The 25373-nt window shown below is 40.9% G+C and overlaps 2 protein-coding genes across 11 annotated transcripts in view; one reads left to right on the top strand and one right to left on the bottom strand.

Moving 5' to 3' along the window:
• FAM162A (family with sequence similarity 162 member A) overlaps positions 1-12615 on the top strand; it is a 115885-nt gene extending 103270 nt beyond the window's left edge. Inside the window, exon 4 of the mRNA XM_050921469.1 lies at positions 12484-12615. Within this exon, the coding sequence (XP_050777426.1) occupies positions 12484-12600 (117 nt within the window). The 3' untranslated portion in view covers positions 12601-12615. The remainder of the gene's footprint in view (positions 1-12483) is intronic.
• The window catches only part of KPNA1 (karyopherin subunit alpha 1), a 127702-nt gene that overhangs the window by 65622 nt on the left and 36707 nt on the right, over positions 1-25373 (bottom strand). For all 10 annotated transcript variants that reach the window (XM_050921251.1, XM_050921262.1, XM_050921298.1 and 7 more), the window contains one exon: positions 17186-17317. In XM_050921251.1, coding sequence (XP_050777208.1) covers positions 17186-17317 — 132 coding nt within the window. The remainder of the gene's footprint in view (positions 1-17185; positions 17318-25373) is intronic.

Here is a 25373-nt window from a genome sequence, read left to right as displayed (position 1 = left end):
TCATTATTAACTTGGATATTGGAGTGTAGAGTATGCTTATAAAATTTGAGGACAACACTCAAACTGGAACGTGTTGCAACCACTCTGAAGGACTGCATTAGAATTCAAAATTATCTTGATAAATTGGAGAAATGGTCTGAAATTAATATATGGAGATATACCTCTCTCATTGAACTGAAAGGGACCCTGAAAAGGTCATTGAGTCCAGCCCCCTACCTTCACTAGCAGGACCAAGTACTGATTTTGCCCCAGATCCCTAAGTGGCCCCTTTGAGGGTTGAACTCACAATCATGGGTTTAGCAGGCCAATGCTCAAACCACTGAGCTATCCCTCCCCCCAAATATATTGAAATTCAATAAAGAGAAGTGCAAAGAACTACACTTAGGAAGAAAAAATGTTGAAAGGAAGGCAGAAGGGGTAATTGTTCTGCTCTACTCAGCACTCATGACACCTCAGCTGGAGTACTGTGCCCCAGTTCTGAGTACTGCACATTAAGAAAAATATGAACAAATAAGAGACAGTCCAGAAGAGAAAAGCAGAAATAAGAGGTTTGGAAAATATAACTTTTGAGGAAAGTTTGAAAGCACAGGTCACATTTTGTTTAGAGAAGAAAAGTTTGAGGCGGGCATAGTTTTCAAATACATAAAATGCTATAAAGAGGATGGTTGGTGATCAATGTTCTCCATATCTACCAAGGGTAGGATGAAAAATAATCATCTTAGTTTGCAGCTAAGAAGAGTCAGGATAAATATTAGGAATAATTTATTAATTATATGGATAGTTAAGCACTAGCACAGATTACCTAAGGAAGTTGTGGAATCTCCATCACTGGAGGTTTAAGTTTGGACAAACACTTTTCCGGTATGGTCTAGATATATTTAATCCTGCCTCAGCATGGGTGGATGGACTAGATCATCTCTTGAGGTCTCTTCCAGCCCTATATTTCTGATTCTGTGTGGTCAGTAGCAGATGTCAATAAAGGAGATGTGACTTCTCTGTCCTGAGATTATCAATACTCCTTTTTTATTTTATTTTTTTTAAATTTACTTTTGGAATGATGGTATGACAGTTGTGAGAGCCACTTGTCTAAATTAAAAGCACAATACTGGGTCTCATCCAAGAAAGCTACCAATTTCATAAACTCATCTGACTGGATATAGTAGCTATTGGGAGGTCTACTTTAATGGACAGGAAGTATAAGGACACCTTTTGCAAGGGTTCAGTATGGGTAAGGATGTAAGAAGCAGAATGCTCCGCATTTGTACAGTGCCTAACACAACGGTTCCAGTGTCCAATCCATGACAGGGGGTCTTAGATGCTGCTGCTATACTAATGAACAACAACGAGGTTCCAACGTTGTGTTCTATGAACTTTTGGGATTGGTATAAGGGTTGCTTCTTCAAGAAAAAAATTTAACAATGGAATTTGTACCTAACTTCCTTTTTTTGAACATACTGATAATATTACACTGCAAAGACTTGATATTTTGCTTGGAAATGCTTATACATCCAACATTAAGGCTCTCTTCTAGGAATTCAAGGCTGTGATTCATTTGTTAAATATGGTAGTTAAACCATGGACTTTGCTTCATCCAACGGAATAAGTTCTATTTGTTATCTTTTTAGGGTCCATGAGAGTGATAATCACATCATCCAAGTATCCATTTTGAATCATTGTGGTCCTGGATAGAGGACTGGATTTTACAATAGTAGACCTCTTCTGTGAGACACACACACTTGAAGGTCCAGTGCTAGATTCATCAGGTTTGAGAGTCATAGCATCTTAATCTAGGAAGGCTGTAACAATATTCCTGCCATCTCTCAAACAGAGCTGTAAACGGGAGTTTCAGAGGGCGTTCTCGTGGAGGAGCAGGTTTTTGTAGTTTGCAGATTGTATTGTGTAGAGAGAGAGTGTGTGTGTGTGTGTGTGGGTGGATGGAGGCTGCTAGGGGTAGTGTGCTGGGAGAGCAGCTGAGCCCTGATTAGGGGGTGGGGCTTAACTGATTAAGGGTCCTATAAAAGTAGCCAGCCAGTCAGGCAGCAGCACAGCAGCCAGCAAACAGAGTTGTAAACAGGGGAGTTTCAGAGGGAGTTCGCAAGGGGAGTTTGTGGGGGAAGCTAAGAGACCTAGACAGAGGAACTGACAGGCTAGTAAAGGGAGTGGGTGGTGGTCTGCCAGTGTTCCGGTGCCAGTGTTGGGGATTTGTGTTGTGTTGTGTTTCTTGGACACCAGGGTTTAGGTGGGAAGGCTATGACTGATACAGAGGTAGCAGTGAAAGACACAATGAGGATGACTGGATGTGGAAGCTGCGGCATGTACATGATCATGGAAGGGGTACCTGAAGAGAGTTTTGTCTGCATGAAGTGCCGCCTGATAGAGCTGATGGAAGAAAAGATCCGAGGACTGGAGATGCAGGTGGAAACTCTGGTCGAGTTTAGAAAGAGGTTCGAGCAGATGATGGAGCACAGACACGAGGGGGCTGAAGGGATAAGCTCAGACTTGCAGATGGAAGCAGGACCAAAGAATTCTGAGGAGAGACTGCTGGGTGGGGAAAGTGAACAGTGGAAGCATGTGACTAAGAGAACCAGGCAGAGGAAAAGATGGGCCAGTGAAGGAGAAATAGAACTCAGGAACAGGTCTGCAGAGTTGGAAAATGAAGAAAGGGCACAGCAGGTGGTCGCTGAAGAAGAGAGAGCAAGGAAAAAGAAGAGCTGTTAGTCCTACAGGAGGAGGGGAGGAGTCAACGGAGGCAACACCAAATATAAGCCCCAGGATGATTGCAAAGGTGAATAGGAATCGAGAAGACTTGCAGCCAGTGGGTGCAGGGGATAGACCAGAGAACCACACTGTCACCAGGAAAAGGCAGGTCTATGTGATTGGAGACTTCTTACTGAGAAGAATAGACAGGCCTGTAACTAGAGCTGATCGGGAGAACAGAAGGGTGTGCTGTCTGCCGGGTGCTAAGATACAGGATGTGGACCTGAGGCTGAAAAGGATACTAGCGGGAGCGGGAAAGAATCCGTTGATTGTCCTTCATGTGGGAACGAATGATACAGCTAGATTCTTGCTGGAATGTATCAAAGGAGACTATGCCAGACTGGGGAAGACGCTTAAGGAACTCGAGGCTCAGGTGATCTTCAGTAGGATTCTGCCGGTTCCTAGAGAAGGGCAACAAAGGTGTGACAAGATTATGGCAATCAACAGATGGCTCAGGCAGTGGTGCTATGAGGAGGGCTTTGGGATGTACGGCCATTGGGAAGCATTTATGGACAGAAGACTGTTCTCTTGGGAGGGACTTCACCTGAGTAAGGAGGGAAATAGACTTCTAGGATGGAGGCTCACCCAACTGATTAAGAGAGCTTTAAACTAGGAACTTGGGGAAGATGGTTGGGAGATGTCCAGATCTCCATGCCGGAATTTAACCTTGAGAGTGAAGAAAACAAAAGTAAGAGGGGATACAGCTGTGGACAGAAGAATTGACATAAGGAGAAAGGGTAGTGTAGATACCAGACTAACAGGTGATGCTGGTGGAAGAATGTCTGTGCCTAATTGGGTAAACAATGTCAGTGAAGCCAAACGGCAAAAATTAAGATGTCTGTACACTAATGCGTGGAGCCTAGGGAACAACATGGAGGAACTAGAGCTACTGGTGCAGGAAGTGAAACCGGATATTATAGGGATAACAGAAACATGGTGGATTAGTAGTCATGACTGGAGTACAGGTATTGAAGGCTATGTGCTGTTTAGGAAAGACAGAAATAAAGGCAAAGGTGGTGAAGTAGCATTGTACGTCAATGATGAGGTTAACTGTAAAGAAATAAGAAGTGATGGAATGGACAAGAGAGTCTGTCTGGGCAAAAATCACACTGGGAAAGAAAGCTATTAGAGCTTCCCCATAGATAGTGCTTGGGGTGTGCTACAGACCGCCAGGATCTGATTTGGATACGGATAGAGACCTCTTTAATGTTTTTAATGAAGTAAACACTAATGGGAAATGTGTGATCATGGGAGACTAACTTCCCAGATATAGACTGGAGGACAAGTGCTAGCAAGAATAATAGGGCTCAGATTTTTCTGGATGTGATAGCAGATGGATTTCTTCACCAAGTAGTTGAAGAACCAACAAGAGGGGATGCCATTTTAGATTTGGTTTTGGTGAGTGAGGATCTCATAGAAGAAATGGTTGTAGGGGACAACCTTGGTTCGAGTGATCATGAGCTAATTCAGTTCAAACTAGATGGAAGGATAAACAAAAATAGATCTAGGACTAGGGTTTTTGACTTCTCAAGGGCTAACTTTAAAGAATTAAGGAAATCAGTTAGGGAAGTGGATTGGACTGAAGAACTTGTGGATCTAAATGCGGAGGAGGCCTGGAATTACTTTAAGTCGCAGCTGCAGAAACTATCGGAAGCCTGCATCCCAAGAAAGGGGAAAAAAAACAGACAGGAGTTGTAGACCAAGCATCTCAGAGGGATGATTAAGAAAAAGCAGAAAGCCTACAAGGAGTGGAAGAAAGGTCGGATTAGCAAGGAAAGCTACCTTAGTGAGGTCAGAACATGTAGGGATAAAGTGAGAAAGGCTAAAAGCCATGTAGAGTTGGACCTTGCAAAGGGAATTAAAACCAATAGTAAAAGGTTCTATAGCCAATATAAAGAAGAAGAAAACAAAGAAAGAAGAAGTGGGACTGCTAAATACTGAGGATGGAATGGAGGTTAAGGATAACCTAGGCATGGCCCAATATCTAAATAGTACTTTGCCTCAGTCTTTAACAAGGCTAATGAGGAGCTTAGGGATAATGGAAGGATGACAAACGGGAATGAGGATATGGAGGTGGATATTACCACATCTGAGGTAGAAGCCAAACTTGAACAGCTTAATGGGACAAAATCAGAGGGCCCGGACAATCTTCATCCGAGAATATTAAAGGAACTGGCGCATGAAATTGCAAGCCCGTTAGCAAGAATTTTTAATGAATCAGTAAACTCAAGGGTTGTACCATACGACTGGAGAATTGCTAACAGTTTCTATCTTTAAGAAAGGGAAAAAAGTGATCCGAGTAACTATAGGCCTGTTAGTTTGACATCTGTAGTATGTAAGCTCTTGGAAAAAATTTTGAAGGAGAAAGTAGTTAAGGACATTGAGGTCAATGGTAATTGGGACAAGTTACAACATGGTTTTACTAAAGGTAGATGGTGCCAAACCAACCTGACCTTCTTTGAGAAGGTGACAGACTATTTAGACAAAGGAAATGCAGTAGATCTAATTTACCTCGATTTCAGTAATGCATTTGACACGGTTCCACATGGGGAATTATTAGTTAAATTGGAAAAGATGGGGATCAATATGAAAATTGAAAGATGGATAAGGAACTGGTTAAAGGGGAGACTCCAACAGGTCATACTGAAGGGGGAACTGTCAGGCTGGAAGGAGGTTACTAGTGGAGTTCCTCAAGGATCAGTTTTGGGACCAATCTTATTTAACCTTTTTATTACTGACCTTGGCACAAAAAGCGGGAATGTGCTAATAAAGTTTGCGGATGACACAAAGCTGGGGGGGTATTGCTAACACAGAGAAGGACCGGGATATCATACAGGAAGATCTGGATGACCTTGTAAACTGGAGTAATAGTAATAGGATGAAATTTAATAGTGAAAGTGCAAGGTCATGCACTTAGGGATTAATAATAAGAATTTTAGATATACATTGGGGACACATCAGTTGGAAGCAACAGAGGAGGAGAAGGACATTGGAGTATTGGTTGATCACAAGATGACTATGAGCCGCCAGTGTGATATGGCCGTTAAAAAAGCTAATGCGGTTTTAGGATGCATCAGGCAAGGTATTTCCAGCAAAGATAAGGAGGTGTTAGTACCGTTATATAAGGCACTGGTGAGACCTCATCTGGAATACTGTGTGCAGTTCTGGTCTCCCATGTTTAAGAAGGATGAATTCAAACAGGAACAGGTTCAGAGACGGGCTACTAGGATGTTCCGAGGAATGGAAAACCTGCCTTATGAAAGGAGACTCAAAGAGCTTGGCTTGTTTAGCCTAGCCAAAAGAAGGCTGAGGGGGGATATGCTTGCTCTTTATAAATATATCAGAGGGATTAATATCAGGGAGGGAGAGGAATTATTTAAGCTTAGTACCAATGTAGACACAAGAACAAATGGGTACAAACTGGATACTAGGAAGTTTAGACTTGAAATTAGATGAAGGTTTCTAACCATTAGAGGAGTGAAGTTCTGGAACAGCCTTCCAAGGGGAGTAGTGGGGGCAAAAGACATATCTGGCTTTAAGACGAAGTTTGATGAGTTTATGGAAGGGATGGTATGATGGGATAGCTTAATTTTGGCAACTGATCTTTGATTATCAGCAGATAAGTATGCCCAGTGGTCTGTGATGGGATGGGATCTGAGTTACTGCAGAGAATTCTTTCCTGAGTGCTGGCTGGTGAGTCTTGCCCACATGCTCAGGGTTTAGCTGATAGCCATATTTGGGGTCGGGAAGGAATTTTCCTCCGGGGCAGATTGGTAGGGGCCCTGGAGGTTTTTCGCCTTCCTCTGCAGCATGGGGCATGGGTCACTTGCTGGTGGATTCTCTGCAGCTTGAGGTCTTCAAACCACAATTTGAAGACTTCAATAACTTGGACATAGGTTAGAGGTTTGTTATAGAAGTGGATGGGTAGGGTTCTGTGGCCTGCTTTGTGCAGGAGGTCAGACTAGATGATCATGTTGGTCCCTTCTGACCCTAAAGTCTACGAGTCTTGTTCCTGTCTTTTCCACTGCTCCCCAAAACCGTACAAATGCTGGATGGCATATAGCAGAGAGATTGCCCAACTTTGCAAGAGGTCATTCTCCACCACACATCCTGGGTCCTGACACAAGGAAAAGTCACAGGACACATTACTGCTGTTTCCAGATCACCAGCCCATTAAATTGACAAACAATGTATGAGGACACTTCTGGGTGTTCCACTCTGCTTATTCCAATTTCTGCCATGCAAGTCTTGGTGTTCATCTCCCATATGATGGGCAATGCAGATAGAGATAGGAATGTTTGCTCTGTCCAGAACAGAAGAAGTTGATGTGTCAGGACCTTAACAACAAAAGGGGAGGGTGAAGTGGGAATATGTGAGCACTTGTTTAGCACAAAATAAAGATGTTGAGAACAAAATTAATCAAGAAACCAAACAATGTGAAGAGAAGAAATTCTTTAATTGCCAATACACCAATGCTAGGAGGATAATAAACTAGAAGAATTGGAAATGTTCACTTATGAACATTAAATTTAATCTAGTTGGTATTACTGAAACCTGGTAGGAGGATTCACACATTAGGACATTATTTAGGAAGGATCAAGTGGGCAAAATTGGAAACGAGAGTGGCACTCTATGCCAAAAATGGCATTACTTGTTTCTAAATCACTGACAACTAAAGATGATGGTCTTCAGTGTTTATGAATCAATGTTTTAACAGATAAAGTTCAAGATGGTGTACCAGTAGGTGGCACCTACAGACCACCAAATCACACTAGAGAATAGGGTAACCAGCTCCTTAAGATGCTATATAATGTGTAGGAAAATGGGGGACTTCAGTTGAAATGGCATATGCTGGAAGTCTTATGCTCCCAGTACTGAAGGGTCGTTGAAATTTCTAAACAGTACAGACAACAGTTTTCTAAGTCAAGGAGTGTTGCATCCAGCAGGGGGATTTCTATATTAGATGCCACCTTGACAGATAAAAAGGAATTCATCGCAGTACTTGTCATAAACAGATAGCTAAGGGTTAATGTCTCTTTCACCTATAAAAGGGTTAACACCAGTAACCTGAAACACCTGACCAGAGGACCAATCAGGAAACAAGACTTTTTCAAATCTGGGTGGAGGGAAGTTTTGGGTGTGAGTCCTTTGTCTTGTGTCTGTGCCTTCTCAGCTCTGAGAGTGATTTTTCTATCTCCTGCCTTTCTAATCTTCTGTTTCCAATTTGCAAGTACAAAGATAGTAAGACAATAGGTTTATATTGTTCTTTTTTGTATTTACATGTGTGTAGTTGTTGGAGTGTTTTGAATTGTATTCTTTTTGAATAAGGCTGTTTATTCATTTTTTTCCTTTAAACAATTGACCCTGTATATTGTCAACTTGATACAGAGCCTATTTTTAATGTCTTTTTCACTCTTTTTTATATAAAGCTTTCTTTTTAAGACCTGTTGGAGTTTTTCTTTAGTGGGGACTCCAGGGAATTGAGTCTGCAGCTCACCAGGGAATTGGTGGGAGGAAGACGTCAAGGGGAAAATCTCTTTGTGTTAAATTTACTAAGCCTGACTTTGCATACCCTCTGGGTGAGGGGGAGAGATTAGATCTCTCGGTACTTGTGTTTCCAGGACTGGAAGCAGGGAATCTCCTAGGGTCGTCCAGGGAGGGGAGCCTGGGAGGAAGTACCAAGGAAACAAGGGGAGGGGGTTATTTCCCTTTGTTGTAAGGCTCAAGGCATCTGAGCCTGGGGGTCCCCCAGGGAAGGTTTTGGGGGGACCAGAGGGTATCAGGCCCTAAAAATTCCTGATTGGTGGCAGCGCTATCAGATCTAAGCTGGTAATTAAGCTTAGGGGAATTCATGCTAACACCCATACTTTGGATGCTAAGGTCCAGATCTGGGAAGAAATGTTATGACAGTACTAAAAATGAGTGGTAGTAGTGCAAGTGACCATGACTATCATATTTGTTATGTGCAAACAGAATAAAGTTCTAACCATTACATTAATACACAAACTCAGTGTTTTAAAAAAGGGCCAAGTTTACAAAGCTGGAAACAATTGAACCAAATGAGTTGGGAGAAAGAATTGAAACAGAAAAAAAGTGAATGATAATTGGAAACTGTTTAAGAATAGTTTTACTAGATGCCCCAAAAGTCAATCCCAAAATTGAAGAAGGCCACAGTGGTTACAAAAAAGAAAATCTGACTTAGAGGAAGTAAAAGCAGCTTTTCTCTGTAAAAGATATATATAAAAATAAAAAATAGAATAATGGGGAAGTTGATAGCAAAGAATATAAATCAGAGCAATAATAAAAATTGGTAATAGAAGCAAAAGGACACAGAGAGAAATATATGACCAGCAGGGTTAAGCACAGTAAGGCATTTAAGTACACTAGATTAATAGATTCTAAGGTCAGTAGGAACCATTGTGATCATCTCTTCTGACGTTCTGCATAACACTGGCCATAGAACTGCTGCAAAATAATTCCTGTTTACGCTAGTGCATATTTTTTAGCAAAACAGCCAATCGTCATTAAAAAATTGCCAGCGATGAAGAATCCACCACAACCCTTAAATATGTATATTGTTCCAACGATTAACTATCCTCACCGTGGAACAAAAGGAATCCCAACAATAGTACTGGTCTATTACTAGAGGGAAACAATAGAATTGTCAGTAATAATACAGAGAAGACAAAATTGTTCAATAGACACTTCTGTTCTGTATTTAGGAAAAAAAACATAGTCATATCAGATGATGATTAAATCCTTTCCATTCCCACAGTAACTCAGAAGGAGGTGAAACAGCAGATACTAAAGCTAGACGTTTTTAAATCAGCATGTCCGGAAAACTTACGTTGAAAAGTTTTGAGAGAGTTATCAAAGAGCTCTCTGGACCAAGGATGTTGATTTTCATTAAATTCTGGAATACTGGGGAAATTCCAAAGGACTAGAAGAATGCTAATAGTGTGCTAATATTTAGCAATGGAAAACAGGCCTGTCTGTAATGACACAGGTTGTCCTGCCACTATAGTTAAGGATGCACCATAATCTCTGTTTAAAGGTTGCCCTTTTTAAGTTCTCTAATGGACACGCTTGGTCAGTTTCCTTTGAATTTTGGTGTGTCTCAGGCAAGTGAAGGGTAGGGTTAATAACCCAAATTTGGGATCATTCGAGTTTGGGGTTGCGGAGATATATGTCGCCCCCTGCCTCAGCCATTTTCCAAAAGTTTCTATGTGGGTTTTTTTGTGCAGAGGTAGAGATTCAACTATTAATGTTATGCAGGTCAAAAAGGCCTCAAACCTATTGAGAATGGTATTTAAGAAAATGTCCATTTTCACAGTGTACATGTGCTAATATAGAAAAAACAGCTAGAGAGTTTCCATTCCTGTCATTTTATATGCTTTAAAGGTGACTCTTGTAATTGTTCTAAAATCCAAACAGTTACGCAGATTGTTCTGAAATTTGGTGTTCCTCACAAGAGTGTGGGGTAGCATAAGTGATCTAAATCTGAGTTTGACCATGGATTACAGCTCCTCCCACCTAAAACCGGTTTCCTTCTGCTCCCTTGTACTGTTAAACTGATAGGTATTAATGACTGGCTGAATTACTGATCTCATTGAGACGGATGGCTGTGAACTCTCCTTTCAATTAACATAACTAAGAATAAGTTAATGACACGCCCCCACCTAAAGCAAAAGGAGTTTTGGACTAAGTGGCTGGAGGTTATCACAATTTATGAGTCATGTGTGTGTCAATTTTATTTTGCGCAGGGATGAAATCCAAGTATTTGGGGAAATAATTAAGACATGTGAATGCTTCCTAGGAGGGGAGAGGTACTGGGGGAAGTGGATTTGGGGCTGCAGCAAGATAAGGGATGTTTATGGAGACGGAGATAAATGGGGATGGTGTGGTAGGGAAGGGGAGAGAGGTTGGGGTCTTAGGTGAGGGATGCTTGTCACCCTTAGCTCTGCCAGTGCACCCCAGCCCCCTGAATTCCACAGCTCTTCCAATACAACCTAATCATCCAGCATCCCCACCTTTCTGTACCCCATATCTCTGCCAGTGCATCCAAAATTCCCGGCAGCCCCAGTGCTGCCAGTACATCCCAATTCATACACAAACCCTGCACACATGCACCAATTCACTTAGACTGTGAGCTTTTTGGGGCTGAGATGTCTCTGCTATTATTACAGTGTCACAGAAGCACCACTATAGGTAAGGTTCCATCACAACTGCTGTCTCTAGGTCCTAAGACTGACATGCTGTGTCAGATTCTTTTGAAATTTGGTGCGCCTCAGGAGGGCGTAGGTAGGGGAGGCTTTGGCCCATTTGAGCTAGGATCTGAAGAGATACAAGACAAGATACAAGATATTTATATTATATATATAGATAAAACTCATGTTGCTTGCTACAAGTTGTCTGTTATAAATCTTCCCCCCCCCCACCCCCCCGCACACACACCCCTTTTCTCCTTTAATAGTGACAGACAGAACCCTGCAGGTAAGAGTAAATGGGTTGTAAAAGGAGGTGAGGAACTTATACATTTCAGCAACTATGGGGCTGGCAGAGTAAAGGCATATATGTTAAGAGTGCTTATTGTGGCATTGCTGAAAGGGCAGTGCTAAGTTTGCATAGGCAATCTTAACTGTGCATGTCTTGGTTTTCAGAAGTTTGAGTTTTGCTCGATTCAATGTTCTGCACAGAGATGACATACCACCAAGCAACATTCATTCTGCGGTAACATAGTTTGTTACTAAGAATTAATGCCAATCAACATGGGCTTATGGAACTAACCTGATAACTTTTCTGGTGAGATTACCAGTCTGACTCATAAAGGTCATAGTGTCCATTAGGGTGGATAAAAATCAGATTTTTTATAGGTTTTTTTCCTCAAAAAGCATTTATCTAAAGATAGTTTTAATTAAGACACATTATAGCTCAAAGATATCTCATCGTGGAATAGGGATTACAAATTCTAATTCCATAGTATGAGAATATAGTCATGTAATGTTTAAGAAAAGTTTTGTAAATGAGTTCCAATAGTTCATGGATTAAAGACCCTATCGTATGGGATTCCAGGGGCTTCTGTAGAGAGTTTAGAAGAGAACATCAGAAATGCTTAGTTTTGCAGTTCTCAAACTGTGGATTTGTCTCTCCAGAGAGAACATGCTTGTTAATAGCAAAAATGTATTTAAATAAATAAATAAATAAATAAATAGATAGATAGATAGATAGATAGAGGTGAGAGATAACAGACCTCAACCCTATTGTCCCTCTGCAAATTTGTGTACACAGAGTCAATCCCTTATCTCTCTCTAAAAGTGCAAAGTTTCAAAAAGTTCAGTGAATAGAAGATTGTTGGAGGCGGAACAGATCCGGACAAGTAGTCGTCTTGAGATAAATGTGAGAAGGGAGGGACAAGCAGTAGAAACAAACGTGAAACTGTTTCAGCAGCATATTCCAGAAGTCTTGGTCTTTCTGAGTGTAGCCTTTATTGATTTGAGATCTACCATGGCATTCTCTCACTAGAAGGGAAAGCTTATAATGGCAGCAGGTCATAAAAGAGACCCAGTAGGGGAATAAGAACCATTCAAGAAATATAGGTTTGCTGATGATGTTTTAAAGAAAGTCACACCAGTGAACTGGTGGAAGTCACTTAAGCATTTGGATTCAGAGAGACTGATGAAGTGATAATTTCACTTTTAACAGTAGTATCTTCTTTTGCCAGTATAGAAAGAAAATTTTCTTCATTCCAAATTGAGAAATCATTTGGGACCTGAAAGAGCAGGAAAGCTTGTTTTTCTTTTCCAGATTATGAACAATCAGGAAAATGAAGGTGAAGACAAGTGAATTAGCTAGAGAACCCGATGTTTTAAGTTTCTCATGTTGACCTGGCTGACAATTGTTTTTTTGTTAAAAATAATTTTAACAAAAACAAATCTGATTTTAAAAAACGTGAATGTTTAACTAAATTAAAACATTCAAATGCTCATTGTTCAAATACTATGTTTGCTGTTGAAGAAAAAAATCTAGAATACTTAATGTTGTTGTTTTAGTTAAATAAAACAATTTAAATGTCTGTCTGGTGGTGTTCTTCTCCTAACACAGCATGGCAAGAAAAACCTCCAAATATTAATGATTAACGAATTGGAGATAGTTCACCTCCCAATGATTTCATAAATATCTGCTTCAATTGCCTTTGGTAAATGAAATAACCAAACAATCATTCATTTTCTGATATAGCTGTAAAACTTATCTGAAAAGTTTCCAAAATAAAATCACTTTAAAAATGTATAGTGTGTACCTTCTAAAAATGAAACCTATATCTACCTCTGAGTTGAAGAATATGTATTAAGGTTATAACAACCAACAAGTATGCACTTTTATATAGAAATCCATGATTAAATCAAGTCTTTCTGACTAGTGATTTAAATCATGATTTAAATCAAATACACTCTGGTGTCCATGCAGCAGTTTTTCGTAAGGCCGCTGACTTGGTACCACGCAGCATTCTGATTAAAAAACTAGAATACAAAAAGTCAGTGTGGTTGAAAACTAGCTAACTGATAGGTTTCAAAGTGTAACTGGGAAATCTAGAAGCACTTGTGATTTTTAGTGGGGTGTCTCAGAGATCGGCTCTTCATTCTACACTATTTAACAGTCAATGAACTGGAAGAGTGATGCTGTAGCCAAAAACGCAAATACAATGCTTGGATGGATAAATAGGTGAATCTTCAGTAGAAAGATATTACTTCTGTATTTGGTACTAGTGCAGCTGTTACTGGAATATGGTGTCCAGTTTTTGGTTGGCAGCTTCCTTAGTGTGTGGGGTGTTTACTGGAGGGAAAAAAAAAACCTCCTAAACTGAACCCCACCACCACAAGTTCCACTATGCTGGAACAATGATTTCTGCACAGGTCATCAGCAGGGTTAGGAACTTTAGACCCACAGCACAGATCTGCATCATCTGAGCTAACAGAATAAGTGGTAACACAAGTAGGCTGTTCTCACCAGCCACAAGAGACAGATATAAGAGTCTTTACGAAAGGGTCTCACATACTTGCTAACATAATATAACATAAGCTCCATCCCGTCATTCAGTTTCAGAATGGAAAGAGGTAAATAGTGGTGTCCCCCAGGGATCTGTACTGGGACCTGTGCTGTTCAACATATTCAAATGATCTGGAAAAAGGGGTAAAGAATGAGGTGGCAAAGTTTGCAAATGGTGTAAAATTTCTCAAGATAGTTAAATTCAAAGCAGATTGTGAAGAGTTACAAAGGGATTTCACAGAATTGGGTGACTGAACAACAAAACGGTAAATGAAATTCAATGTTGCAAATGCAAAATAATGCATATTGGAAAACATAATCCCAACTATACATACAAAGTGATGGGATCTAAATTAGTTGTTACCACTCAAAAGAGATGTTGCCGTCATTGTGGATAATTCTCTGAAAACATCTATTCAACGTGCAGTGGCATTAAAAAAAAACCCTTAATGTTAGAACCGTTAGGAAAGGGATAGATAATAAAACAAAAAATATTATAATGACACTATATAAATCCATGGTGCTCCCACATCTTGAATACTGCGTGCAGTTCTCATTACCTCATCTCAAAAAAAGATATATTAGAATTGGGAAAAATACAAAGAAGAGGAACAAAAATGATTAAGCGTATGGGACAGCTTCCATATAAGGAGAGATTAAATAGATTGAGACTGTTCAATTTATAGAAGAGATTATTAAGGGGCATATGATAGAGGTCTATAAAATTAGGAATGGAGTGGAGAAAGTGAATAGGTAAGTGTTATTTACCCCTTCATGTAACACGTGAACCAGGGGTCATCCAATGAAATTAATAAGCAGCAAGTTTAAATCAAACAGAAGGAAATACTTCTTTACATAACACACAGTCGATGTTTGCAACTCATTGCTTGGGGATGTTGTGAAGGTCAAAACTATAACTGTATTCAAAAAAGAATGAGCTAAGCTCAGGGAGGATAGGTCCATCAATGCCTACTAGCCAAGATGGTCAGGGATGCAACCCCATGCTCTGGGTATTCCTAAGCCTCTGACTGCCAGATGCTTAGAATGGATGACAGGGGATGGATCACTCCATAATTGTTCTGTTCTGTTCATCCTCTTTGAAGTATCTGGTAATAGCCATTGTTTAAAGGCAGGATACTAGGCTAAATGGACCATTGATCTGACCCAGTGTAGTCATTTTTATGTTCTTATGTTCAGAGAAATGTAGAAACTCAACTGGTTCAATTCCAAACTCTGGATGGGTGTTTGCTCTAGTGGCTATAAATTATTTTGCCCCATACTTCTCTGCTCTAACACCACTTCCCCAACAACTTCTGTCACATTCTCTGCTTGCTGTACACGCCGCTAAATCCTGCCTGGTCCTCCTATCCTCATCTATCACTCCCACTCATCTCGTGCCAGCTGGGGTGGCACTAAAAGCATAGGAGACAATCTCCCTAGTCTGAGTTCCTGTGTTCCATACTACAAGTAACAATTGCAGGGAAGGTCCTGCTCAGCCTACAGGTCTGGGATGTAGAACGCTAAACTGCTCTACAGGCGTGGCGCATGCTAGTGAAGATGGAATTTTGGAAAATAATGCCATTAGCCTCTAACAAACCTCTGAGTATGTGCAAACTAATTTTCAAAGGCTTACAACTTAGCCAAATTTGGGTGGATTTTCACAGGGACAACAGCAGGCACAGGCCTGACATTAGGGCAGACTCCCTGTCAAATTTCCAGTCACTTCTCAAAAAACAGGAGGCACAAGAGTTTTTCAATTAAATGGTTAAAAGGATTTTTAATATAACATTTTCCCTAATCTTGTTCTCTGAATCAGCTACCTTGTTTTACCTGAAACTTTTCAGAATAATTCAGCTGGAGACAGCCTTCTAGCATGAAATTTTTTTGACTCATCTTAAGTTTGGCAAACTGTAAGCAACTAGAAAGAGGGTCTTCTAATGGAAAGTTTTAGACAACCTTAATTATAAGAAGTACTACCAACGCCATTTATAACAAGAACAGGTCAGTTATACAAAGTGATCTGTATTACCTGACAAAATGGACTAATTTGAACATGCATTATAACACAACCAAATGCAGTGTCATACATCCAGGAACATAAAGTAGGTGACACTTACAGAATGGAGAACGGTATCCTTGTAAACTGTCACTCTGAAAAGAACAATGGGTAATGGTGGATAATCAGCTGAATACGAGCTCCTAGTGAGATACTGTAGATAAAAGGTTTCATTCAATTCTTGGATATAATAAGCAAAGAAATATCTAGTATAAGAAGGGAAGTGGTATCACCTCTGTATACAGCATTGGTGAGAGACCATTACTGCAATCATGTCCAGATCTTGTGATCTCAAATCACAAAGAAATTTTAAAAAATTAGAAAAGGTTCAGAAAAGGGACAAATTATTTGAGGATGGGAAAACACACACTATAGTGAAAGAATCAGGAAAGTTTGATCTATATAGCTTACCCAAGAGAGTGTTAAGAAGTTACTCGATCACTGTTTCTAAGTAGCTACATGGGAAGATAGAAGACTCTTTAATTGAGAAGACAAAGAAATAACATCCAGTGTCTGGAAGCTGAAGTTTGATAAATTCGGTCTAGAGATAAGGTGCACATTTTTAAAATAGAGTAATTAACTAATGGCACAACCTATCAAGATATGTGGTGAATTCACCATGACCTGAAGTCTTCAAATCAAGATTGGATGTCTTCCTAAAATATATGCTCTAGCTCAAACACAAGTTATAGGCTTGATGCAGAAATAATTGAGTGAAATTTTTGGCTGACGTTATGCATGAAGTCAAGCTAGATGTTCATAATGGCCCTTTATAGACTTTAAATATATTAATTGAGTCTGCAGAATACTTAACTGTCATGTACAGAATCAAGATTGAATGCTGTATTATTCCATTTTAGTCTCATCCTACGAAGAGCACTACTAGTTCCTTAAATTTGTATTCCCTTTCAGAACGTTTCTCTTAAGACATGTAATAGATACACAGCAAACACTGGTTAATGTTACTCATTCCTACAGGAGAAATACAATGATCAATAACATACATTTCTAAAGTACCGATTCAAATACAAACAAAGCAATATAACCCTCCTTGGACGGTAGGAACGTGTTATCCCTTTTTAGAGATGACATATATTAACCCATTGACAACAGGTATATGACTGTCAAATATACCATTTTGAAAAAGTAAGAGGGGCTGTTACAACTGCATATGCTAGCAAGTTACCACACATCTATCACAGATACAGGCAATTATACAGAACTCCCCTCCCAATTCATTCCTCCCTCCAGAAGCATCTGATTCTCTTGCTAGGTTAGTTCCTGCTCCCTTGTCTAGGAAGACTCAAAGGTATCACTCTTGAGTTTTACCTGCTCCTGTACATCTTCAAACTCTGAGCTGAGAAGCTCTATGAAGATAGGGACAGCTCCTGCTTGAATCACAATCCGAGTCTGATGGGAATTTCCAGAGGCAATGTTTGTCAGCACCCAAGCAGCTTCAAACTAGAACATGAAATACAGGGGCAACATTCACTAGCAGCATTCAGTAGCATACACAAGTAGCAGGAAGTGTAAACATCTTCTATAAAAAATGAACATTACAGAAAATTATCGTGTAACTAAACAAATTAATTGAGCTAAATTTGCAAACATTTTCAAGAATAGGGATGTAATTTTAATATATTAATGAGAGATGATTTACAGAAACAATATAAATTTTCCATGGCATCTCAACCATCATTTATTTTTGTTATGAAGTTCTACAAAAGCTTTTACTTTGTTCCATTCCCTTTACTCTTTGCCAAAGGGACCTATATACAAGAATGGAACCCTTACATAAGAGTTTTCACACAGGGATAATTCTCAGAGCCTCTCAAGTCTCCCCGTTCAATGCACTGGTCAGCCATCTACCCGAACATGCACTCAGAACCAGAGATGGAAAAATAAGTCTGCTTGATACAAGCTTATTGATACATGGAAGAAAGAATCTATTAGGAACAAATCTATTAGATTTTAGAATATATTAGGAACGAATATTACGATTTTCCTAACCGCTTTCCGTGGTGTTTCCTTCTAATTATGACCTGATACTACTCTACAATAAGGAATTTAACATTTCTTTAGTTACCCCTGTATCACTGCTAGGATTTATTAGTGCATGATGTATTTAAACACAAACGCACACGCACACTTAGTTAAATTAAGATCTTGAATTAACAAAATCCACATAATTAAACATTACAAATATTTTAAATAAAAACAATATTATTTAGGTTAAAATGTATGGTTTCGTAAAACATTTACCAGAAATGTTTACTGTGTCAATGGAAATGTCCCACCCACCACAATTTGATTTGGTTCCCAAAGTCATATGGAAATGACTATATTTGCACTAGCACATTGCTACAATGTGCTAGTGCATGAGTCAAAATAAGATTATCTAGAAACCAATTTACAGTACAACCAAAGAATTATAGTTGAAATGCAAAAAAGAAAACAGCATCAATAGCTGAAAAGTAAACAAGATGTTACAAATTGTTCCAATTTTAACATTAGTAATGAATTTTTAAATATAAATTATTCTTTATTCTTCAATAATATCCCTTAAAAGGTTAATTTGCTTGACAATACCACTATTCATGGCTTCAGTACTACGGATCTATCCTGCAACAGTCACTAACCTGCACATTAGAATTAATGATTAAATCAAATATAGTAAAGGCATACACAGAACCATACGGGGATAAAATCAGGGCTCAGCAAGTAAGAGGAAGGTCTGTTTTCAAACTGCAATTTTTAACTTTCTGTTAATAATTTGCATTTGCAACTTTCTTAAAATAAATGTGCATTGTTCTGTGACAAACAGGATAGGCTGCAGTGAGGCTTCTGGTATTTCTGATGTCAGACTGCAATTGATATCTTCAGTGAACTAGGAAGCAACAAGGAGAGTTCACAGAACAGGGGAGGATAATTTCTTTAAAAAGAGACAGTTAAGATTAAAATTTATTTACATTCCTGTAATTTTTCTTCTCTGAATTGGGCACCTGGTGCTCCATCATTTATTATAACTGAGTTACTTTTACTCATCTTCCAAGCAGAGACTCTCCTCTTTTTTAAACACACCCCCTCACCCTCTAGCTTTACAATGTACAGCCATCAAGTGGAGCTGCTCAGAGCACGGATAGCATCTCCAACTCCACCACCAAATGCACAAACTGAGAAGAAGTTATATGGCCTCACTAATAAACATTATGAATGATTAAGCAATCTCCTGGCAACGTACTTTTACTTATTCACTTATTGTAGAACAAAATTTAAAAGAGACTTACAGCAAAGCCTGAACCCAGTATGAGGGAATCAAGATTTTCCATCTTTCTACAGAAAAGATAAATAGCTACATCTATTGCTAGTGTCCCAGTATATGATTTGCCTCTGGAAGAAACAGGAATACTCCCCTTACACTACCCCCTGCCCCCGCAAAAAAAAATCTTAAAAAATGTAGGGGATGATAGTAGTGATGAAGACCAGAGTTCGGCATGAGCATTCATGCTGGAATCTCATGAAGTAATGCTGTGTGTGCTTTAAAGCTTTGCTGAATTGGTTTTACATCTTGCAACAAAATGATGCACTCTCCTCCCTTGATGCAGACATTTTAGTGCAGAATCACAGCCCTCTGATTTGTCCACTGAAGCTCTCAGGTTCACAGCATAAGAACTAGACACTCAGCAATAGCACGTCGATGAAAGCTGCTGTCAGATTCAATAAGATGGCAGGGTAGGCTGATCTGGCATGAAAGGAAAGTGGAAGGAGATGCACCTCAACCTGAAGTGTTCAACTGTTTTGGTGGTCTACTGGCACATGCAGGCTGACAGTATTGGCTAGGCCGATTGTTAAGAAAAGCAATCAGCAAGTGTGGTAAGAAGGCAGTCTGGATTAGACTACATTGACCAATGAGAGGCCAAACAGAAAACAAAAGATCTATTGGCACTAACAGATTAGCAGTGTGGGCTAGGTCACTTTGCTGCATATTATGAAAAACAGAGAAAGCAATTGTAAAATGGAGGACTAGATTAGGCCACGCAGATACATCCCCTTATCTCCCTTAGGGTGCCAGGGGAATAGAGGGTTAACTGTCACCAGCAGGCTGCAGTCTAGGCCAGACTGCTCTGCTGACTCAATGAGACAAAACCAGTGTGAGGAGTGACTGAAATATGAAGAAATGGCAGGCCAGGCCATGCTGCATAAACCCACTTCTGAAGGAGAGGTCTGGGGAACAAATATCTGTGCACATAACCCTGAGCCTTCTCTGATGTAATGGTAATTGGTACTAAGTATGGGGAATGGAACCATTCAAGTATGGGGGGGGGGTTGTTCGTTTCTTTTAAACGGAGAGTTTTCAAGATACCAACAAGGACGAGCTAAGTCTCTTTGGGTATGTCTACACAACAAAAAAACAACCATGGTTGGCCTGTGCCAGCCGACTTGGGTTTGCAGGGCTTGGGCTGCGGGGCTGTTTCTTCGCTGTGTAGACTTCCGGGCTCTGGCTGGATGCTGAGCTCTGGAACCTTGCGAGATGGGAGAGTCCAAGAGCTCAGGCTCCAGCCCAAGCCCAGAACTTCACATTGCAATGGAACAGCCCCACAGCCCAAGTCAGCTGGCACAGGCCAGCCACAGTTTTTTCTTTACTGTGTAGACATACCCTTTCTGGAACGTCTGGGGCAACACACCTGGTTACTATGGCAGGCTGAAATCGATAGGGCATCCTGCACAGTAGGTTACAACTCCTGGATACCATAATTCATCCCAGATTGTTTTTTTCAGAATACCAGCTCCTGCTACTTAATTTCTACTCCAAGCAACTAAAGGCTTGCCTGCTAAGTTGCTGCTGTTTGAGTCAGCCCTTGTTGCCAAGTTTCACCTTGAGGGAGGGCATGAGTAAACAAGGAGCTACTGGCTTGGAAATTTTGCAAAGCTGTCCAAAATTTCTATCCCAAGCAGCCAAAAGTTTGCCTGCCATACTACTGCAGAGTGGGAGAGGTGGTGCATTACTGTACAGCTGGGCTGCAAGCAGAAGCCCCTTTGATCTTAGCTGGGTCTGCTACACTGTGAACAAGGACAAAACAGGTAATATCTGGCAGACTCCTGTTGTCAAAAACCCTCTGCCAACTGGGGGCATCAAGACGAAAAAATAAAAACCAACAGAAAAAGCTCTTGCCTGGAGACAGAGAGGCATAGCGAAATCTTCTGTTTCTTCAAGTGAGGCAATCATTTATCTGAACAGCTTCTCTCGCTAGTAACTACATTGTGAAGCTAGAGGAAATTCCTGTATTTTTGGTTATTTGGGGGGGAGGGGGAGAAGATGAGGAAGACAAGAACTCCTTGCTCAGAAGATGAGGAATAAGTCAGGTGTAATAGGTTTCAGAGTGGCCGCCATGTTAGTTTGTATCAGCAAAAAGAATGAGGAGTACTTGTGGCACCTTAGAGACTAAGAAATTTATTTTGAGCATAAGCTTTCATGGGCTAAAGCCCACTTCATCAGATGCATGCAGCTGAAAATACAGTAGGAAGATAGATATAGATATATACAGAAAACATGAAAAATGGGTGTTGCCACATCAACTCTAATGAGACTAACTGATTAAGGTGGGCTATTATCAGGAGAAAAAAAACTTTTGTAGTGATAATCAGGATGGCCCATTTCAAACAGTTGGCAAGATGTGAGCAACAGTAAGGGGAGAATTAACTTGTGGAAATAGTTTATAGTTTGTATAATGACTCATCCACTCCCAGTCTTTATTCAAGCCTAAATTAATGGTGTCCAATTTGCAAATTGATTCTACTTCTGCAGTTTCTCATTGGAGTCTGTTTTTGAAGTTTGTTTGTTGAATAATTGAGACTTTTAGGTCTGTATTTCAGTGACCAGAGAGGTTGAAGTGTTCTCCGACTGGTTTTTGAATGTTATAATTCTTGATGTCTGATTTGTGTCCATTTATTCTTTTATGTAGAGACTGTCCGGTTTGGCCAATGTACATGGTAGAGGGACATTGCTGGCACATATCACATTGGTAGATGTGCAGGTGAATGAGCCTCTGATAGTGTGGCTGATGTGATTAGGTCCTATGATAGTGTCCCCTGAATATATATGCGGACAGAGTTGGCAACGGGCTTTATTGCAAGGATAGGTTCCTGGGTTAGTGTTTTTAATGTGTGGTATGTGGCTGCTGGTGAGTATTTGCTTCAGGTTGGGGCGCTGTCTGTAAGCAAGGACTAGCCTGTCTCCCAAAATCTGTGAGAGTGAGGGATTATCCTTCAGGATAGGCTGTAGATCCTTGATGACAAACATCTACAAAATCTCTATCAAGCGTTCTTACAACTACAATACCCACCTGCTGAAGTGAAGAAACAGATTGACAGAGCCAGAAGAGTACCCAGAAGTCACCTACTACAGGACAGGCCCAACAAAGAAAGAAACAGAAAGCCACTAACTGTCACCTTCAGCCCCTAACTAAAACCTCTCCAGCGCATCTTCAAGGATCTAGGACTATTCTGAAGCATGATACCTCACTCTCAGAGATCTTGGGAGACAGGCCAGACCTCGCTTAGCCCACGAAAGCTTACGCTCAAATAAATTTGTTAGTCTCTAAGGTGCCACAAGTAATCCTCGTTCTTTTTCCAGGTGTAACAGATCATGGAGCACCTGATGCCCCACAGGGAAAAAACGTATCTCTACCCTCTACAGACCAGTGTATGGGACGTTTAACACATTTATAGGCTTAACTTAGTTTACATTTTGCCTTCAATGCTCAGTATAGATTCAAACACAGGAGATGTAATTTGCACAGTAGGGTAGCCAAAATTTTGCCCAATTTAGGGCTGCATTTACAATGTGTCAGGATGTGGAGGACTGCATCTACGCATAACGAAGCACTATTTCACCTATTCTTATCTTACATACAGAAAAGTGGTCCATGGAGATTACAAATTCCAATCTGAAGAAGTATCAGAGGGGTAGCCGTGTTAGTCTGGATCTGTAAAAGCAGCAAAGAATCCTGTGGCACCTTATAGACTAACACGTTTTGGAGCATGAGCTTTCGTGGGTGAATACCCACTTCGTCAGATGCATGTAGTGGAAATTTCCAGGGGCAGGTATATATATGCTAGCAAGCAAGCTAGAGATAACGAGGTCAGTTCAATCAGGGAGGATGAGGCCCTGTTCTAGTAGTTGAGGTGTGAAAACCAAGAGAGGAGAAACTGGTTCTGTAGTTGGCAAGCCATTCACAGTCTTTGTTCAATCCTGAGCTGATGGTGTCAAATTTGCAGATGAACTGAAGCTCAGCAGTTTCTCTTTGAAGTCTGGTCCTGAAGTTTTTTTGCTGCAGGATGGCCACCTTAAGGTCTGCTATAGTGTGCCCAGGGAGGTTGAAGTGTTCTCCTACAGGTTTTTGTATATTGCCATTCCTAATGTCTGATTTGTGTCCATTTATCCTTTTCCGTAGAGACTGTCCAGTTTGGCCGATGTACATAGCAGAGGGGCATTGCTGGCATATGATGGCATATATTACATTGGTGGATGTGCAGGTGAATGAACCAGTGATGGTGTGGCTGATCTGGTTAGGTTCTGTGATGGTGTCACTGGTGTAGATATGTGGGCAGAGTTGGCATCGAGATTTGTTGCATGGATTGGTTCCTGAGCTAGAGTTATTATGGTGCGGTGTGCAGTTACTGGTGAGAATGTGTTTCAGGTTGGCAGGTTGTCTGTGGGCAAGGACTGGCCTGCCACCCAAGGCCTGTGAAAAGTGTGGGATCATTGTCCAGGATGGGTTGTAGATCCTTGATGATGCGTTGGAGGGGTTTTAGCTGGGGGCTGTATGTAATGGCCAGTGGAGTCCTGTTGGTTTCTTTCTTGGGTTTGTCTTGCAGTAGGAGGCTTCTGGGTACAAGTCTGGCTTTGTTGATCTGTTTCCTTATTTCCTCGTGTGGGTATTGTAGTTTTGAGAATGCTTGGTGGAGATTTTGTAGGTGTTGGTCTCTGTCTGAGGGGTTAGAGCAGATGCGGTTGTACCTCAGTGCTTTGCTGTAGACAATGGATCGTGTGATGTGTCCGGGATGGAAGCTGGAGGCATGAAGGTAGGCATAGCGGTCGGTAGGTTTTCGATATAGGATGGTGTTAATCTGACCATCACTTATTTGCACCGTGGTGTCAAGAAAGTGGATCTCCCGTGTAGATTGGTCCAGGCTGAGGTTGATGGTGGCGTGGAAGCTGTTGAAATCGTGGTGGAATTTTTCCAGAGTCTCCTTCCCATGGGTCCAGATGATAAAGATGTCAATGTAGTGTAGGTAGAGAAGGGGTGTGAGTGGACGAGAGCTGAGGAAGCGTTGTTCCAGGTTGGCCATAAAGATATTGGCATATTGTGGAGCCATGCGGGTGCCCATAGCAGTGCCACTCATCTGGAGATATATCTGAAGAAGTTATTCATCTTGTGCAGTAAGGATGGTTCTTCGAGATGTGCCCCCCTATGGATGCTCCACTGTAGGTGTATCTGTGTCCCTGCGCTGCTGATTGGAGAATTTTGGTAGCAGCGTCCGTTCAGCTCACGCATGCACTATCTCCCCCTTGTGGTCTGCCATGAGGCTAACCAGCACTGTGCAGGCGAACCCTCCTCAGTTCTGTCTCTACTGCAGAGTGTATTGTGAGAACTCCAAAGGAGAGGGGAGGAAGGTGAGTCATGGAGCACCCATAGGGACACACACCTCAAAGAACCACTGTTACTGCACAGGGTGAGTAACTTCTTCTCTTCTTCAAGTAGTGTCCCTATGAATGCTCCACTGTAGGTGACTCCCAAGCAGTATCCTCCACTGAAGGCTGGGGCTTTGGAGTCAAGTCTGTGATGGATGACAGTACCGTGGCATCTTCAGCAGAGTCCCCAAGATGTTAGTGTTCTGCAAAATGTATGTGCAGATGCCCAGGTAGATGCTCTTCAGATTTTTGATACAGGGATACCCTTGGAGAAGGCGACAGATCTCGCAGAATGTGTGCAGATTATAAATGGGAGTACAAAATGACGAATCTGATAGAGTTGGATACAGTCCAAGACCCATTTATAGAGTCTTTGAGCTGAAATCACTGGGCTTCTAGACTTGTCCACGATGGAGAGGAAGTGTCTTGGAGATTTTCTAAAAACCCTTATCCTATCCAAATAAAAGGTCAAAGCTCTCCTTACACTGAGCATATGGAAGATGACTTCTCTATTATCCTGGTGAGGTTTGAGATAAAAGGCTGGAAAATGAATGAGTTGGTTCACGTGAAATGTGGAAGTTACTTTGGGGGTGAACTTCGGATGTGGTCTAAATGCGACTGTCAGGAAAGAATACTGTGAAGAGGGAATGCGCCATTAGGGCAGCTCTCTCCCTATCCTTCTTGCCAAGGTAATGGCGGTCAGGAATGCCATCTTCATGGGAAGGTGAGTTAAAGTGCAAGTGGCCATGGGTTCAAAGGGCAGTCTAATCAGTCCTTTCAATAGTAGATTGGGATCTCATTGTCTGGTAGGAAGCCTAGATT

This window comes from Gopherus flavomarginatus, chromosome 1, assembly GCF_025201925.1.
Source record: "Gopherus flavomarginatus isolate rGopFla2 chromosome 1, rGopFla2.mat.asm, whole genome shotgun sequence".
Classification (NCBI taxonomy): Eukaryota; Metazoa; Chordata; order Testudines; family Testudinidae; genus Gopherus; species Gopherus flavomarginatus.
This window is presented reverse-complemented; position numbering and strand designations above follow the sequence as displayed.